The sequence below is a fragment of the Peromyscus californicus genome, unplaced genomic scaffold (assembly GCF_007827085.1).
Source record: "Peromyscus californicus insignis strain IS unplaced genomic scaffold, ASM782708v3 Scaffold_11__1_contigs__length_118956290, whole genome shotgun sequence".
Taxonomy (NCBI): Eukaryota; Metazoa; Chordata; class Mammalia; order Rodentia; family Cricetidae; genus Peromyscus; species Peromyscus californicus.
In genome coordinates this window covers 15,487,116-15,507,142 of record NW_026294402.1, presented here as the reverse complement: position 1 = coordinate 15,507,142, position 20,027 = coordinate 15,487,116, and the positions used below count along the sequence as shown (strand labels likewise).

Here is a 20,027-nt window from a genome sequence, read left to right as displayed (position 1 = left end):
GCATAGGAATGTGTATCAAAAGTGCAGACAGTAAAAGCACTCACGAACTGCAATTGGATAAAAGTAACATCTTCCTCATCTTCCATTCACAGATGAACAATTTGCAAAGGGAGAAGACAATCTACACTATGCTTCTGAAAGCTACAAGTCTCTGAAGTTACATCTGACCTCTTGCAGACAGGTACTTCTGTCACCATGGATGACATATGCATAATTCAATGGATATCAAGTCAACCAATTAGAAGGTGGTTCGTCAGGCACAGAACGTTCATTTAGGGAAAAGTGACAACAGTAGCTTCCTCACTAGCTACCAGGATTTCCCAGTGATGGAGTTTTCCTTCCTTCCTTCCTCCCTTCCTTCCTTCCTTCCTTCCTCTGTCCTCCCTCCCTTCCTTCCTTCTTTCCTCCCTCCCTTTCTCCCCTCCTTTCTTTCTTTCTCCCCTCCTTTCTTTCTTTCTTTCTTTCTTTCTTTCTTTCTTTCTTTCTTTCTTTCTTTCTTTCTTTCTTTCTTTCTTTTCTCTCTCTCTCTCTCTCTCTCTCTCTCTCTCTCTCTCTCTCTCTCTTTCTTTCTTTCTAGGTTTACCATATCAAGTATGAACATCAAGCCATAAGTGGAACACCCATAATATCTGCCTCACACATACCTTAGAAAACATTCTCAAAGAAGGTTTAAAATAAATGTAAAAGCCAGAGAAAACTGAGAAGGGTGATGTGGAAAGCTGGCTTCCAGACATGACATTGATATTGTACCCTTGAACTCATAGCAGATGTGATTAACTGCACAAGATCTGCACAAAATTGAGCCTGTCAAACCTGCTCATGGATGTTAGAGAGGCTCAGAGGGCCCTACCCCTCTCTGAAGTTACAGCTAATAGGGGAGAGAAATATATTTTCAGTAGGATACTCATTTGTAAGGTATACATGTTCTTGTAAACAATCTAAAGAAACTTATCAGGTTATAAAAAATGACATAAAATAAAGAAGATTGTTGGAAAGAAGAAAGTGGATAAAGAGGATTATGGGGATATTTCTCAAAGAACTGACTCTTTGTGTCATTGATTCTTTGTATTGTTCACTTTGTTTCTATTTTATTGATTTCAGCTCTCAATATTCAGTATGGCAGTTTCTAGGAAAATTGGGAATCAATCTTCCTCAAGACCCAGCTATACCACTCTTGGGCATATACCCATGGAATATGTTCAATCATACCAAAAGAACACATGCACAACTATGTTCATATCAGCATTATTTGTAATAGTCAGAACCTGGAAACAGCCTAGATGTCCCTCAACTGAAGAATGGATTAAGAAAATGTGGTACATGTACACAATGGAGTACTACTCAGCAGAGAAAAAAATGACATCGTGAAGTTTTAAGACAAATGGATGGAACTAGAAAATATCATCCTGAGTGAGTTAACCCAGACTCAGAAGGACAAACATGGTATGTACTCACTCATAAGTAGATACTAGATGTAAAGCAAAGGATAACCAGACTACAACCCACAACTACAGAGAAGCTAACTAACAAGGAGGACCCAAAGTGGACAAATGGATCACCATGGGAAGGAGAAATAGATGAGATCTCCACGAATAAACTGGGGATGAGGGGTGGGCAATGGAGGGTAGGGTATGGGGGATGAGAACATAAGGTAATGGGATGGTCAAGCTGGAACAGGGGTGGAGTGGGAAAACAATGAAAGATACCATAATAGAGGGAGACATCATGGGGATAGAGAGAAACCGGGTGCTAGGGAAGTTTCCAGGAATCTCCAAGGATGACCCCAGCTTAGACTACTGGCAATAGTGGCGAGGGTGCCTGAACTGAACTTTCTTACCCCAGTGATCACGTCGGTGAATACCCTAACTGTCATCATAGAGCTTTTCTCCAGTAATTGATGGAAGCCAATACAGAGATCCATAGCCAAACACCAGGCCGAGCTCCAGGAGTCTAGTCAAACAGAGAGAAAAGGGATTCTATGAGCAAGGGCTTCAAGATCATGATGGGGAAACCTGCAGAGATAACCAAACCAAACTAGTGGGAAATCATGAAATTTAGATCAATAGCTATAGAGCTTGCATGGGACTGGGATAGGCCCTCTGCATAGTGAGAAAGTTGTGTAACTTGATCTGCTTAAGGGGCCTCTGGCAGTAGGATCAGAATCCATCCCTGGTACATGAGCAAGCTTTTTGCAGTCCACTACCTATGATGGGACACCTCACACAGCCTTGAGGCAGGGGGAGGGACTTGGATCTCACCATGGGAGGCCTTACCTTCTTGTAGGAGGGAATAGGGGGTGGTTTGGGAGGGGGAGACTGGAGGGAGAGGAGGAGGGAAGAGAGTGATCTTCGATTTGTATGTAAAATGAATAAAAAGTTTTCTTAATAAAAATGCTTTAGAAAAGAGGGTTATTGGGGGAAAATATAATCAAAATACATTTTGGACATGCATGAAAATTTCATAATAAAACACATTTTATCTATTATTAACATTATAATAAAACCATTAAAATACACTTTGAAATACTATAAGTACCTTTTAACAAAAAAGAAAACTAAATGAGAGAAGAATATATTTAAAATCATTTATTAGTGGAGAATTCAATATAAAAATATTGAAAAATCACACAACCCAACTGTAAGAAAATAATAATCTGCTTAAAATCAACAAAGGTTCTGATCAGAAAATTCTCAAAAGAATATAACTAAATATAAGATATATAGAACATATTCACTAATTCACTAATCATAAAGGTAATACATATTCAAAACTGTAATAAAATATTAGTGTATGCTTCAAAAACTATGAACATAGTAGACAACAAATGTTTATCAAATATAGCAAATATTTGAATGATGTTGGCAGCATAAATTAATATAATTATAGAAAACAACATATACAATTTTCTCAAAAAAGAGAATAACCATAAGATTTGGTAGTCTCATTTAAACATACCTATCCAATGGATATTAAATTGGTACATCAAGATTTCTGTATACTATCATTATCTTGACAGAATTATTTTAATTGTGTGTGGATTTTTGTGTTTATTATAAGATGCATAGATAAATGTGACACATGTAAGGCAAAAATATACAGCTACACGAATCAAGTAATACAGATAAAAAGACAAATATGACATGCATCACCTTATATGTGGACCTTAAGTAGCAGATTTCATGCAGAGTAAAGTGACTGTCAGAGCATAAGGGAAGGGTGTTAAATAGACGTTAGTCAGAAAGGGACAGGTTTCAGTTTTCCAGCAATAACTCCAAAAGATCTCTTCTATAATACATGTATACTTAGCAGTAAACAACTCTTTAAAAAAAACTATCATACTATGAAAAAAACTTGCAAAAGCATATCTGATAAACACCAAATATCAAGATTATATAATGGATTAATGACAAGGAAAAGTAAAATCTGTATAATTGGGAAAACTTCTGGCAAAAAGTGAGCTGGGATTGGATAACAGCTAAAGGAGTAGAGATTCTGTAGTGACACAATCTTCTGTGATAGTACAAATTTCTAAGGAGCAGACTAACAAACAGTATAAAAAATTTTAAAAAAGAATTACAGGAATGAATCTTCTTACAAAACAACTGTGGAGATTTTCTGTTCAAACCTCAATCGTCATTGCATAAAGGAGCACAGTAAATATAAGACTCACTGTCCAGCTTAAATTACAGAAATCTCAGGTTCCTCCCTGATTAACCATAAAACTAAGAAATCATGACCACACTAACTATGTGTAGTAAGCTAGGTTTCCAGTGCCAGGCATGGTTTCCCTCTTGTTGGGAAGGTCTTAAGTCCAAAGAGTGAACTGTGTTCACTACAAAAATATGTGCACCACCTTTGTACTCTTAAGGTTACCATGACATGCTGGTCATCAATGTGGTGCATAGGAGTCATAGCTGGGTAGAGCTATTGCTTGCCTATCTATAGTGGATGCTTGCATAGCACCTTTGAGTGCCATTATATTGGAGGAGAATCTACAACCACTAATTTACTAAATCAATATAACCCCTAACAACAATCTATAAACATTTGACCTTATAGTGACAGATAAGTATAGTCATCATCACTCATCAAGGAAACTTCTCTTTGCAAGCAACAGAGACCACTACAGAAAAGCACAATCAATCAAATTGTAGTTGTGGAGTCCAATCCCAATGGATACATCTGCAAAACATATTGTAGAAGAAGGAAAGGAAAGATTATGAGAGCCAACGTATCAGGAACTGTGAGATTGTGCCTCCTAGTAATAGCAGAAGCTACACCCAGGAAAGTCTCACAAACATGACTGTCCAAGTATGGGCTGAACAAGGATGGTACCAATAAATATGCCAAACTACAAATAGTTTTCTGTAACTACAGACAACTGAGAAAATCTGGACAGAGAAGAGGTGGTCTTTCCCAGGGAAGAGCACACTAGTGTTAAAACGATTACCCCTGAAGACATACATACAAGTAACATTAAATAGGCTAAAATGATTATATTTAGGAATACATATGGATATGCATATATGTATATACCTGCAATAACAATATTAGTTAAAGAGGCCATGAATTTGAAGGACAAATGGGGGTATAAATGAGATTTTGGAGGACGGAAAGGAAAGGGAGAAATTTAATTAAGCTATAATCTCAAAAATAACAAAAAGGAAAAGGAAAAACAATACAACAATGTTTTCAGTATAAAATCATATATACTAAATAATTATAACAGAACTGATAAGATAAAAATGTTGATGTTAGTGTTTCCATATTCCCTTTAGGGAAGACAAGAATACTATCAAGTTAAGGTGAAGAACATTAACCTTACAATAATGGTTTAGGATAAACTCACATGAATTTATGAGCCATAATTCACATCAAATTTAAAATATCAAAAAAATCCTATAAGAACAATTGCAAACATTAAACAACATGCATAGTGAATTAAAATCATTTCTGTAAAAAAAATACAAAAACGCAAAGTTACATATACTTTCAGAATAGTGTAAATTAGGCACATGGGGTATGATAGAAAAAGACCACCCAAGATAGGTATGTTCATAAAATTTGCCTTAGAGTTCTCAAAATGAATTTAGTTCTGATGTCAATGATCCAAGATGGACAAGAGGCAACTCTGATGAAAAGTTCTCCAAGAGCACCTTTCACATCCTTGTTTCTCAGGCTATAGATGAAGGGGTTCAGCATGGGGCTGATCACAGTATACATCAATGAGGCAAGCATTCTTCTCTGGGAAGAATGGACAATAGAAGAACTGAAGTAAACTCCAAGTCCTGACCCATAGAACAAGGAGACTACACAGAGGTGAGACCCACAGGTAGAAAATGCTTTGTACTTACTCACAGTTGAGGACATCTTTAATAAGGAAGAGACAATCTGTGAGTAAGACAAAAGGATTCCAGTCATAGGAATCACACCTAGCAGGGAAGTCACCACATACATAAAAACAGTATTGATTTGAGTGTCAGAGTTGGCTACCTTGAGAACTTGAACCAATTCACAGAAGAAATGTGGGATTTCAGTGCCTCGGGAGAAGTTCAGTTCATTCATCAATAGAATATGAATCAGGGATACCCAGAACATAATGATCCAAAAAATCAGGACCAGAAGGGCACACACCCGAGAGTTCATGATAACAGTGTAATTGAGGGGATTACAGATGGCTACAAAGCGATCATAGGCCATTAAAGTGAGTAAAAAATTATCCATTCCAGCGAAAGTATTAAAAAAATATACCTGTGTAAGGCATTCTGTGTAGGAGATGTCTTTTCTCTGTGACCATATGTTCACCAGCATCTTTGGTATTGTAGTTGAGATGAAACAGATGTCAATAAAGGACAGATTGGAGAGGAAGAAGTACATGGGGTTGTGGAGGTGGGAGTTGGAGCTGACAGCCAGGATGATGAGCAGGTTCCCAAGCACTGTGACCAGGTACATGGACAGGAACAGTCCAAAGAGAATGGGCTGCAGTTCAGGATCATCTGAGAAACCCAGGATGAGAAATTCTGATACCAGTGTGTGGTTCTCTGTTTCCATAGAACTTTTGTGTCTGCTGGAGATGAGATAAGGATAGTTTTCAAGTAATAGCCACTGCCAAGTCAAAAAATAACCTGGGGAAGCTTGTCTTTCCTCATGACAATTATTTAACCTCATTTACTTAGCCAAGTGATTTTTTTGACCATTTGTAAATATTTGTAATTATTCTTATTTTTAGTTCACCAAATATCTCTCTCCTTCATCATATATAACTGCCGTTAATAAAATTTTTCTATATAAACCCACATAGACAATTTATTCTTTAATTAAACCCTCCCCTTCAAAACAGTTATTTCATTACTTTCTCTATATAATTGTTGTAATGTATTTCTCCTAATAGCTCAATAAAGTTCATCAAATTTCCCTCTATAATCCTCATGTGTTTGTCACTGAGTTCTTGTTTTTTAACTCCATAATTGTTGCTATTATTATGTGTGATATTTAAAAGTACCTTGTGAACAGTATATTTCAATTGGTGTCATTGGCCATTTTTGCATTATTGTTGATAATATTAATCTACTCCCTTATGATAATCATTTTCAGTACACAAAATTTCAAAAATAAATATTGAACAGTAATTTAGAAGTTAAAATCTTTTGTCAGGTCTCTTTAATTTTGATTCATCCTTTGACATCTGTGTAATCTTGAGAAAACTATGTGAACTCTCCAATTTATCATGCATATTTATGTTGAGAATACTCTTTTAACTAGAGCAGCAGCAAAATGATGATGATTTATTATATAAATACAAGAGGTGTGTTTCCTCTTTGAAAATTATGCACCACTTATCATTAATGAGGTTTTTTGCTTCTCCTTCTTTTGAACAATTGCTTCCAAGTGACTGTCTCTGGGAAGAGAAAGAAGCTACAGAGATGGGGGTAGGAAACAAGAAAGCACACTATCAGCATAATAAAGCAGGGGGAGCGTGTTTTTATATGTTCTTATATATCCACAGGCAGGAGTAGGAATATGTTATTGTGAAATCAGGAGCATTAATGGTCAAATATATAACCAATGAATCTGATTACAGATATTGAAAGATAATATAAGCTAAATTATCATAGAAAATAAAAGACAGATTTATGACTTATATAAATTACTTAATTTTCCATGATAGAAAGTGTTGGCATTATGAATACCTGACAATGCTATTTAATTTGGGATAAAATACCTGCAAAGTAATAAAATAGTTCTTCCTGTGAGAGGGAGAGAGTGAATAGTAGCATCTTTTCTGAAATAGAAATGTTTGAGCAAAGACCAAAAGACAAAACCCAAAGGAGAGAGGTATGCAAAGCTGAGAGAACAGTATGTAGTTTCTCCATGAGATGGTGATCTGGCATACAGCCAGTGAAACAATCAGAGGATGGGGGCATCAATGACAAGGTATGTGGTTTTCATACTGCCTTCTCTCTTTTCTTTATGTCATTCTAGCATTGATTGAATTACACTCTTTATTTTTCTGAGATCCTGATTGTTTTGTCCCACCATTTGTAAATTGGGGAAATTGCATTTTGCTTATTAAATCTTAAGACTTGAATAAATATAAATATTGGAAGTAAAATAAATATTGAAGAGAAATCACTTACAAAAGGAGGATCTTCCAATATTTTTTATAGCTAAATGTAAGTATAGTAAATTTAAACAAAAATACATTAACAACTTTTAAAGAGAGTAACACATGATAAACAGGAAATCATAGTTCTAGAAATGGATCTTGAATAAATAGTTATGGAATATGAAACTGGCAAAGGAAGTCATAAAGGATTCTACAAATCTCACAAAGAAGTGGAGAATGAATAGATGCTCTTTAGAAAGTGATATTGGAAAAATAACCATATTGCAAGGATGGAGACACAGAAACAGAATAAGATTGACAAAAGAGACTCAGTGAAAACTGAAGTGCCTCTGAAGTACAGGGTCTTTACAGTGATGGACTAACTAGGCACTTTCCAGTTTGCACTCTTCTAAGGATCTAGCCCAGTACACGCATCCTCGCTGCTTCCCATGCCTACCCCACAAGCCCTGATTGGGACACACCAGCTCTTCCAATGGTTGTTACTGCAGCTGTTTCCTCCTAACCATCTACTCACAGAAGGATCAGGTGAGTTTTCATAGCACAGAGATCAGATATAGAGAGGTAAGGAGAAGGAGCATTATTAAACTTTCATATGTCCCAGGGTTTGAATTCTCAAAACTCCTCATTAGTTAAATTGTTCTATTGTCTTTACAGTCTCTAAAGTATTTAGTTCCCCTGGGATACAAAGGAAAGTTGAAAACTGTTAAGTCAATTTTGTGTTTGTGTAGTTAATAGCAAAAGGATATTGATTTATTTTCTGCAAGAAAGAACTCTCTATTTAGGTTTAATTAAAAACCATGCTATGTCCCCAAAGAAAATATCAATTCTACAACAAACAATGCAAGACAAACCTGTGAATATTCCTTTAACATTATTCTCAGGATTGAGATATGTCATAGCTGTGCTATTACAAAGGAAAGTAATACTGTTTTTATTATAAAATTCCGTGGTTTATTTTTCCATTTTGTTAACTAAATTAATCATTTAACTTGACAGATAAAATAATATGTATATAGCCCATAAAATATGATGTCTAAGAGTATTTTACATTAGTCATAAATTAAAACTGAGAATTAACATATACATGAAACTATGATTTTATATGAGAATATTTCACATGAGTCATATTTCAGGAATATATCATCGCTAATTATATTTACTCTGCTGTACAAACTGTTATGTATTTCTCAAGCCTAAATGTAATTTTGTCATCTTTGACAAGTTTTTGTCTAATATGACCCCTCAAGTGTCTGGCCACTGATAACCCCCTCATATACTTCTCTAGGGTAAACTGGACAAATTCCAAATATCAATAAGATCATATGGGATTTTCCTTACTCTACTTGGTTTATTTCAACACACACACACACACACACACACACACACACACACACACACACACACACACTTTTCTGAACAACTAATTTTTCTTCTAATTGTACCTAATAGATCATTAGCTAATACAATAATTTGGTATTTATTTGTTGTTTTCCTTTCTTATTTACAATTCTAAAAATAGTGGTTAGCCTGGAAATGGTGGCACACACCTTTTATCCCAGCACTTGGGAGGCAGAGACAGGTGAATCTCTGAGTTCGAGGCTAGCCTGGTCTATAGAGTAAGGTCCAGGACAGCCAAGGATACACAGAGAAGCCCTGTCTCTAAAACCAAACCAACCAAACCAACCAACCATCCAACCAACCAACCAACCACGAAAACAGTGTTCAAGGAATCCCTTTTATCCATGGATTTCAATTTTTTTAATATTATAATTATTGATGCACTTCAATGTTACATAATGGTAATCTTCATTTTTATATTTCTTGCTTGCAATTAAGTCAAATTCGCAGGAAAAGCTGGATCAACATTAAACATTCTACAAGGCTGACTAACACATAAATGACTATGTAGAATAGAGCTTTTGTAAGCCCACAGTCAAACTTTCTTGGGCATTTTTAGCTTCCTAAATAGCATTTATAGCCCACGTCTGTGTGTGATCTAACCTCCTAGTGTTTACCAGATAAATCCTTTTTGAATATACAAATAAGTCCTTAGCTTCCACTAAAATCTATGAATAATTTTAGGCAATATCAGAGGCCTAAGGCAGAGAGATCCCATTTTGTTCAACCACCTACCTTATGTTTGTACCAGCGTATTTGAATGTATCTTGATTTATGATTTAAGACTGGATTTGCTCTCATACAACAAACACTTTACAAACTGTTACAACATTTAAACAGTATTTAAAGTAATGTAAACCTGCATTAGTAGGCTACAGTTATTTATAGCTGACTCCAGAATAAACTATCTCTTATATCCTTTGAGGTAGAGCTGTGTTTTTTGTGTTAATACAAATCTTGCTTTGCCCATGTACACACCCCATCCTGTTCTCTCCACTACCTCCACTCTGATCCATCAGCCTGACTTCAATAGTTCTCTTTTCTCTGTAATCATATCATTCTTTTTTCTATCTTCTACTTATATAAGTAACACATAATACCTTTTATGCTGTGTTTAATACACTTGACTTGACATGATGCCCTGCTGTTCCATCTACTGTTTTGTCTTCAACTGATGTGATGTTATAATTTTCATGGTACAACAATATTCCACTGATCTGCAGTAAGATTTTTCTGAATGCACAACATCATTAGATATCATTAAACTTTACATTTTTTCACTTTCAGTAAGTCCTGTTTACATAAATACACCAATTTCTTCTAGATTTCCCAATATAACAGATTATAATTTTGAAAATAATATCTGATGTTCCTATGGAATTTAATAGTCTGTTATGATATCCTGCTTTCAACTTAAATTGTATTAATATGCTTCTTCTTTCTCTTCCTTTTGGTTATTTTTGCTAAGATTTCTCAATATGTCTTGAGTTCTGTTTTTGTTTATTTGATTGTTTGTAGTGTTGATATTCAAATCAGGACCTTACATACATTATATAAGGATTCTCCAAATCTATACCCTCATTTATGATTTTTTTATGAAAATCTATGCTTTCCCCTTGAAACTTTGTAGTGTTCATTTAGATTTAATTTCATCCATTTCAACTCTGAGTGTTAATATTTCTTTCCTTATTTTTGGCAGTTTTTCTTCTCACAGCCAGAAGACACATCATCTGTTTTCTTATTTGTATATATATATTTCAGTGTAGGCAGTCATAGTTATAAGGCATCCCATTAGAACAAACTGCCTTTTCTGTGTTCCATATATTCTTATTTCATTAATTAAATCTGTTCTTTGACAATTTCACACATATACATAATGTGTACTCAACAATTGTCTCTTCTTACTCTCTACTTCCTTCTCAACTCTCTTCCCTACAAATCCTTTTCTCGTATTTCTGTGTATTTTTGCTTTCTTACCCACTGTTATCAGCCGGGACCATCTGTGTTGCCTAAGCTAGAAGCTATGTGTTGGAGACTAGTAGGCACAACATGGGTACATAACTACTCATTTCCTAGAATCTATCAATAACCAATAATTCAGTAGTAAGGGAGAGGACTCTAAGAGTCCTCAATTCTGTTACATATTCTTATATGATATGTTTTTATTTTCAACTTATTTTATGAAATTTTTAATTCTTGTTTGATTTTTAATAACTCACATTTATTTATCAAATCTATGTTTGTAAAAAGTTTTCTTGCTGATGATTGTAGCTGAAGTTTTTCTATGTTCAGCCTGGCTTGCGGTCAGGACAAATCTTTCCCACTCGCGTCCCCCAAGTAAACACACAGAGGCTTATATTAATTAAAACTATATGGCCTAATGGCTCAGGCTTCTTGCTAGCTAGATCTTACATCTTAAATTAACCCATTTCTATAAATCTATACCTTGCTACATGGCGTGTGGTATCTTTACATCTTGCTGCCTCTGTGTCTGGCTCGGGACTCCTGACTCAGCCTTCCTGTTCCCAGAATTCTCCTCTCTCTTTGTACTGCCTATACTTCCTGCCTGGCTACTGGCCAATCAGCACTTTATTTATTAACCAATCAGAGCAACACATTCACAGCATACAGAGTGATATGATTTCTAGTCTCATTTCATTACAATCCAAAATGTAAGAAATTATCTCAATTTTTTTATGTAACAGTTGCGCTATTGAATAAATTGTGATTTTTTTTGAGAAAGTTCCATGAGTCTCTGAAGAAAATGCATATTCAAAAGTTGTAAAATGGAATGTTCTATAAAAATCCTGTCTATTTAATTGATAGTTAATCATTCAGTTTATATGGTTTAATGTGATATTAAGACAATTTGCATTCATCTACTCTCAATAACTGTTTTAAAGCAAGGGCATTTGTAAGAAAATGAATGTACATGGAAATAATAATATTAAAAAAATTATCCAGTCTTAGAAATACTGATATCATATGTTTGTTTCTATTTGTGGTTACTGTAATTTATATACCCACATAAAATTCCATATATATGAACATATAATTGAAATTGTCTAGGGGCAAAAGGAAGGAAAAGAAAAGAAAAGAGAACTGTGTTTGTCTGCAATATATATATATATATATATATATATATATATATATATATATATATATATATATAAAAACTTTTTATTTAAAAAAAATCAAACCAGTGAACATTCCAGCATGGAGCTTGAAAGGGCTCACAAGTTCCCACCCCCTAGCCAAGAACTGTTGATTGCCGATGGCTGTTGGGAGGGAAGAGATTGATTCTGTTTTCTTTAAGAGCATGGCCCTTGATATGTCAACCACACTCCACTGGAGGCCTCACACCTGAGAGTATATGGGCAGTACAAATTGGACTCAGAAGAAAACGGAATTAAAAAAGAGGACAAAAAGTTTGCAGTGGCATGTGGGGAAAGATCTTAGAGGAGCTAGGGGAGAAGTGGGGTTATTAGGATAAAAATATACTGTATGCATGTATGAAATTAATAAATATATTACATTTTTAAACTTTCTTTTTATTTATTCTTTGTGTCTTTCACATCATGTCTCCCGACCTGATCCCACCCATCTCTCTCTATCCCCAAAATAAAACAAAATAAAATTTAAGAGCAAAAATGAAAAAACATGAAGGGGAGAATCTTGTCATGGAAGCTGCGGTGCAGCACAGTGAGTCACACAGTAAACCCCTTTATCCATACATTTTTATGTGCAGATGTTCATCACAAAGAAGCATTGGTCTGGTTCAAGGACCCTGGTGTCTGCTACACCATTGACTCTAAATGTTCAGTGGGACTCTTCCTGGACATCCCCTTGCTGCCCTGTGCCATGGAGATCCCCCAGCCTTGTGTCCACAGGACCTGACACCTCCCTTGCCCACATGCTTCAGCAGATCACAGATGGGGCAGATGTGTGTGTGTGTGTGGGAGGAACCACATAACTTGGTTCTGGGTCTGGGTAGTTAGTTGCAGGGTTGGTCAGCCTGTCAGCTCTCTCCTGTCTTCACCATCAGGGTGCGCTCTCCAGAGTTGCCTTGGTTAGTTCACCCCTTGCAGCAATGAGCAAGTTCTCTGGATTTCACATCCTCAGGGTCAGTTCTCCCACAACTACCTCTTCAGGGCCAGCTCTACTATTGTTGCTGGGTCCTAACTCCCTCGTGGGAGGGCCTGAAACGGCGTGGCGTCAATGGCACAGACATCAGGAGTCAGGTAAAAGGCAAACAGCAGAAAGGTTTATTCAGCAATGGGGAGAGCCTTTTAGACCCTCCTCCCAGCACCCAGGTTGTGGCTCAATCCTGTAACATTGCTTGTAATATATTATTCTAAAATCTCTTATCCTTTCAATTTTCATTGAGGAAATTGCTCCTATTCTGATTTGATTGCCTTTGTAAGTGCTTCTTTTTAAAAACATTTTCTATACAATCAATATATTTTAAACCTATTATCTCCCTTCCCTCATGTTCTTCCTGTGCTTGGCTGTGTATGTGAAGTCTGATATTTGGGAACTATTGTATTATTTTACTCAGCAGATTTTCTATGTCTTTAGTCTATACCTCAGTACCTTGTCTATATTAAAAAGTCATAAATTTTGTCTTTAAGTGATGTTCCTTAGCTATTGCTTGCTTTGTTAATAATTTCTATAGTTTTAATCTATTATTCTCAGAGTGTAACTATGCACCACCCATATCTTCAAGATCTAAAACAATCTCAACTTGATATACTCTGCTGGTGAGAATTTCCTGAGGTTTCTTATTTTACTGAGAGAGATTTTCATTTTAGTATTTCTATTTTGTTTTCTTTCCCCAAATCTTTCTTTATTGAAGTTATCATTCGTCTACATTGTAGTCTTTCTTAATGTATTCAGTTTTATGTTCTTTATCATTTGATTGGAATTCACTGATGTTAAAAATAATTATTTCAGGCCGGGCGGTGGTGGCGCACGCCTTTAATCCCAGCACTCGGGAGGCAGAGCCAGGCGGATCTCTGTGAGTTCGAGGCCAGCCTGGTCGCCAAAGCGAGTTCCAGGAAAGGCGCAAAGCTACACAGAGAAACCCTGTCTCGAAAAACCAAAAAAAAAAAAAAAAAAAAAAAAAAATAATTATTTCATTTTTGGTATAGCAATAAATATATTCCTTAAGAGTCTGTTCTTAAAAAATTATAAATTATTTATTACTTTTATTGCCTTGTTTTTAGTAATTCTTAAATTATTTTCTTAATATTTTTAAAATTTTTATCACATTCCTATGTGTTCATGTGTGTACATGGTGGGCATATGTGTGTGCACACACACTGTATGTATGAAGGTGCCTGTGTGGGCAAGAATAGGGTTTTAGAATCTCTGATGTATAGTTTGAATATAAGCCCAAGAGTGATATAGCTGGATCTTGAGGTAGATAGAATCCTGGCTTCATGAAGAACCTCTACACTGATTTCCATAGTGGCTATATCAGTTAATTATTAAGTATTCATCCATGCCAATGGATGTTATTTGTTTTATTGGTCTTGGCCATTCTCACTAGAGTAAAATAAAATTTCAAAGTAGTTTTAATATACATTTTTCTAGATAGATAAGGATGTGGAAAACTTCCTTAAATATTTCTCAGTCATTTGTATTTCATCATATGAGAACTCTCTGTTTAGTTCTTTACTTCATTTTTGCTTGTTTTTCCCCTTGGTGTTTTTGTAGTTCTTTATATGTTTCACATATTAACCCTCTATCAGATGAATAATTTTTTAAGGTATTTTCCTATTCAGTAGGCTGACACTTTGCCAGAAAAAAATGTTGTCTTTTGATGTACGGAAGCTTCTTAGCATAATGAGGTCCATTTACTAATTGTTACTCTTAATGTTTGGGCTATCAGTGTCATTTTCAGAAAAAAAATTTCCTATATAAATATGTTCAAGCACATTCTCCACTTTCTCTTCTGTCAGATTCAGAGTATCTGGTCTCATGTCGAAGGCTTTGCTCAATATGCAGTACAATTTTGTGCAGGGTGATTATAGGAATCTATTTGCATTCCTCTGTATGAAGCCATCCTCTTTGATCAGTCTCATTCGTTTAAGATGTTGCCTTTCTTCAGTGTTTGTTTTTGGATTCTTTGTCAAAAATCAGCTGACTGTAGTAGTTTTTCTCCCTCCCCTCAATAATGAGTCTCTCCACCAATGCCTTAAGCCAGATCAAGTCAAATTGAAAAAAGAATAACAACAGTTTTTTTTTTTTTTTTGAGAACAACTTCTGGGTGGGATCTAGGGTTCCAGAGATCAGGGCCAGAAAAGTCCCCTTCCAATGAAAGCAAGGAGATTTTATAGGTTGTAGGCAAGGGTTGATGATGTGTCTACCACAAGCTTGGTTTTTGCCTAAGTATGGTAAAAAAAAAAAAAAAAAAAAAAAACTGAGTGCTTAGGTGGGGACTTGGGTGGTTGGCAACTTCAGGTAAGGAAGCAGCAGTGGCCACAAAGAATGTGGAACTGGACTTTTTGGTGCCTTTCCTTTGTTTGGAGACTCTCTGAGTTGATTGAGTTTGAAGAAAGAGACAGGAATGGGGCTTCCCAGGCCATGCAGAGGTGGGCCAGAGGTTCCAACTGAACACATAGGTATGTGGAGTTAAGGATGGGATCAATATGTCTCTTTTCATGTCAACACCAAAGTTATATCAAGATGAGAACAAGTTAATTACTGTCATAACCCTAGTGAAATAGAAATCTGTCAACCAAAAAAAGCCAAGGGTCAGATAGATTTGTTGAGGAAATCTACCAGACCTTCAAAAAAAAAAAAAACTAATGTAAATACTTCTCTAATTGTACAAATCAGATACTAAAGGAACATTTACTAATTCTTTTTACAAAACCGCCATTATCCTGATACCAAAAAGATACAAGGATCCCCCAAAATTTATAAATCAATATCCTTATGAATATAGATGTAAAAATTCTCAAAAAATACTTGCAAACAAAGCCTAAGATCATAAAAATATTATACATCATGACCCTGTTGGCTTCATCTCAGAGATTCAAGAATAGTTAAGCCTATGTAAATTGATAAAAGTAATCCGCCACATAAATAGAATGAAAGAAAAAACACACAATCATCTCATAAAATACAGAAAAAGCCTTTGGAAAAATCCAACATCCCTTTATGATTAATGGCCTGTGCAGACCAGAGATACAAGAGGCATTTCTTAGCATAGTAAGGGCAAATTAAAGCAATTCCATATCCAAGTCTTTAAAGAAAGAAATTGAGGGAGATATCAGAAGATGGAAAGATCTCCTATGTGCATGGATCAGCAGGATTAACATAGTAAAAAATGGCCATTTCACAAAAGCAATTGACAGACTCAATGCAATCCCTATCAAAATTCCAACACAATTATTTATAGACCTTGAAATAATAACACTCAACTTCACATGCATTAAATTACATTGATAGGGAAATGGGAAGGATCTTGTACGAATTGAAGGATATAATCATAAATATATTGTATGATAAAAGTTTTCAATAAAAGAAAAAGATGCTATCATTGTCAATGATTTTCTGAATAAGAATCCAGTCAGTTAGAAAATAATGAAAATTGTCAAATGAGACCTAATAAAATGAAAATGCTTATGCACATCAAAGGAAACAGTTGAGGAAAGTTAAACACTACAAGAATGGGATAACATCTTTGTTTACTATACATTTGACAGCAGATTAATGTCTATTACATACAAAGAACAAAAAACTAACAAAACAACCCAGTTGATAAATGTGCTAACATAATGAACAGACAATTTTCAAGAGAAGAAATACAAATGGACGTGGATGATCTCCATGAAAAAAATGATGAATCTCATTAACTGTCACATAAATGCCACTTGAAGCTACATTTAAATTCTACTTCATCTAGGCAAAATAGAAGTCATTAAGAAACAAATAATGGACAATTTTGGCCCTTTTCAAATGTGAATTGGTCTTGGGTATCTTTCTGTGAGTTATCAACTGATTTTATCCCATGGGCCTTTAGGGATATAATAATAATTATTATTATATATTATTATTGTTATTGCTAAATATTGTTGTTACCCTCCAAAACTTGGTGGTAGGACCCCATTTCTGAAGATGCCACATACTAGACTCACATAACATGGAAATATTAGCTGGTATTGACCTGAAATATTCATCCTTAATGGCTAGCTTTCATAGTGCTGGAATATGATATCCACATTACTTGGGGGTGGGAGTAATAATCAACCTCATCCAACTGAGAACTCTGTGAGCTACAACACAAGTAGCCTGACAAAATTGCTCATTGGTGCAATAGCATGGATAGTATGAGAGTACCCAACCACATTTTTATAAGACCTAAGGCCTACTCTGTGAGTTTAAATCAATTCCTGGCACTGTTAATAAGTCCAAGAACCTGAGGATAGGTCATATGTCTAAGGGGAAAACTTAATTGAACCTGATAAGTGAGCATAGTATACTAAAACAATTCATACTGACATCTTGCTATACTCACAGACCCCACCCCTCATCTAAGAAGCTTCTTCTTGCAGTCGATGCCTATTAACATATATAATCTGAATGGTCAACACTGCAGAGAATAAGTGACCATAGAGTGATCAGCCATATTTGGAACATATATATCACATCCATTTTCCAAGTTTCAGGGAACTTCAAAGAAGAGTGCACTCAAAGTCATAAGATCCAAGGATAGAGAATGATTTCAAGAAAAACAGTTTTCCAGACACAAAAGGGTAATTACACATAAGAATTCACAATGATTTTTGACAGGATGCAAGAGACTTATAAAAGCTCAAGCAAGGCCAAGTTCAGCATGGAGTGGCCATAGGTAAGAATGAAATCTCATTACTGACAGCTGTTGGCATTTTCTAACTGCAGGAGAGGGAAAGTCAAGGATCAAGTTTCATTGTTTTACATGTAGCTTATCCACTTTTACTAGTACCAGTTTTCTGTGAGATATTTTTACACTGTGTGAAGATACATTGCTGTGATTAGTTTAATAAAGAGCTGAATGGTCAATAGCTAGGCAGGAGGTATAGGCGCAACATCTGGGGACAGAAAGGACAGAAGAAAAGCAGACTCACCAACCAGATGCAGAGGAAGCAGCATAGGCAGTATAGAGAGATGAGATAATGATTCAAGTGACAGAATATAGATCAATAAAAATATGGGTTAATTTAAGTTATAAGAGCTAGTGGGACAAGTCTAAGCTAAGGTTGACTGTTGTGGGAATTCATTCTAGTCATTGGCTAAATGGAATGAATTCCCAAAACAGCTGAACTTTCATAATTAATAATAAGTCTCTGTGTCATTATTTGTGAACTGGTGGCCCAAAGGAAAGTCTGATTACACCAGTTGTTGAAAATGCTGTCTTTTCTTCAATGTCTATTGTTGGATTCCATCAAAAATCAGATGGATGTGTGCAGATTTGTATGTGGGTTCTCAATTTTATCATATTCAAGAATGAGTTGTTTTTTTCATGAGTATCAGGCTGTTTTTATTACTTAAGCCCTATAGTTTCACTTGAAATATGGGATGGTGATACTTTCAGTAGTTTTTGCTTTTGTTGTTGTTTCTTGGGATTGTTTGGTTACCGTGGACCATTCTTATTTCCATATGAAAGTTAAGATTATTTTTCAAATTTCTGTAAAGAACTGCATTGGAATTTTGATAAAGATTAAATTGAATCTGTAAATTACTTTTGTTAAGATGGCCATTTTTACAATATTTATACTTTCAATCCATGAGAATGAGAGGTCTATCTATCTTCTGGTATCTTCCTCAATTTCATTTTCAGTGTCTTTAGCTTTTCATTGTATGCTATTGTCACTCCCATAGTTAAATTTACTCACAGATTATTTTAAGGCTACTGTGAATGGTATTGTTCCCTTACTTACTTTGCTGATGTGTTTATTTGTAAATATGAAGTCTAATTTTTTTGTTTTAATTTTGTGTCCTACTACTTTGCTGAATGCATTTATAAGCTGTGGGAACTTTTTGATGGAATCTTTATGGTGTTTTCTGTATAGTCATATCACCTTCAAATAAAGATGCTTTGACTTCTTCTTTCTTATTTGTATCCCCTTGATCTCCTGCAGTTGTCTTACTGTTCTGGCTAAGACATCAAGTACTGAATAGGTAGGGAGACAGAAGACATACTTGTTCCTGATTTTAGTGAAAATGCATTGAGTTCCCCTCTGTTCATGGTGATGTTCACTATGGGATTTCTGCAAATTGCCTTTACTATTTCAGGTGTTATTCTAATTAACCTGCCTTTATGTTACTGGGTGTTTTTCCCTTGCAGCTTATAATATCTTTTCTTTGTTCTGTATGCTACATGTTTTCATTATTAGGTGTTGTGGGGTGCTTTTTTCTGCTCCTGCCTATTTGATACTCTGCATGCCTCTTGGTCCTTGATAGGCATCTCTTTCTTTATATTACAGAAGTTTTTCTCTATGATTTTGTTAAAGATAGTTTCTGTGATTTTGATCTGAGTCTCTTCTTCTTTAACTATTAGCAAAGGCTTGATGTTTTTATAGTATTTAAGAGTTCCTGCAAGTTCCATTCTTGAGTTCTTTGGGTTTGATGTTTTCTGTGACTGAATGATCTAAGTATTCTACCTGGTCTTCAAGCCTGAATACTCACTTCCAGTTGACCCAATCTGTTGGTGAGCCTTTCCCTAAGTATTTTTTTTTTTACTTGAATTTACACAGCTAGTGGAAATGTATACTATTCTAGCCAGTGTGGAAATCAGTATAAAGAACTCTCAAACAACAAAGATAAATGTGTCATATATCCTAACGATATCATTCCTGGGCATTTGTCCAGAGGACTCCAAGATGATATATCACAGAGACATTTGCACAACACTGTTTTAGCAGCACTTTTTATAATATCTAAGCCATGAAACCAACCTAGGTCTCCAACAACAGAGGAATGGATAAAGAAAATGTGTCATATATGCAATATG

The 20,027-nt window shown here is 35.3% G+C and overlaps 1 protein-coding gene across 1 annotated transcript; it reads right to left on the bottom strand.

Annotated features, from left to right (window-relative positions):
• Positions 1-4,606: 4,606 nt before the first annotated feature.
• On the bottom strand, positions 4,607-6,134 carry LOC128103110 (olfactory receptor 867). The gene has a single exon (XM_052727196.1). It carries the CDS (start codon positions 6,049-6,051, stop codon positions 5,056-5,058), a length of 996 nt encoding a protein of 331 aa, XP_052583156.1. The 5' UTR covers positions 6,052-6,134; the 3' UTR covers positions 4,607-5,055.
• Positions 6,135-20,027: the final 13,893 nt, after the last annotated feature.

Coding starts and splice junctions, on each gene's coding strand:
- LOC128103110 (XM_052727196.1), bottom strand. CDS start 6,051: ATGGAAACAGAGAACCACACACTGGTATCAGAATTTCTCATCCTGGGT.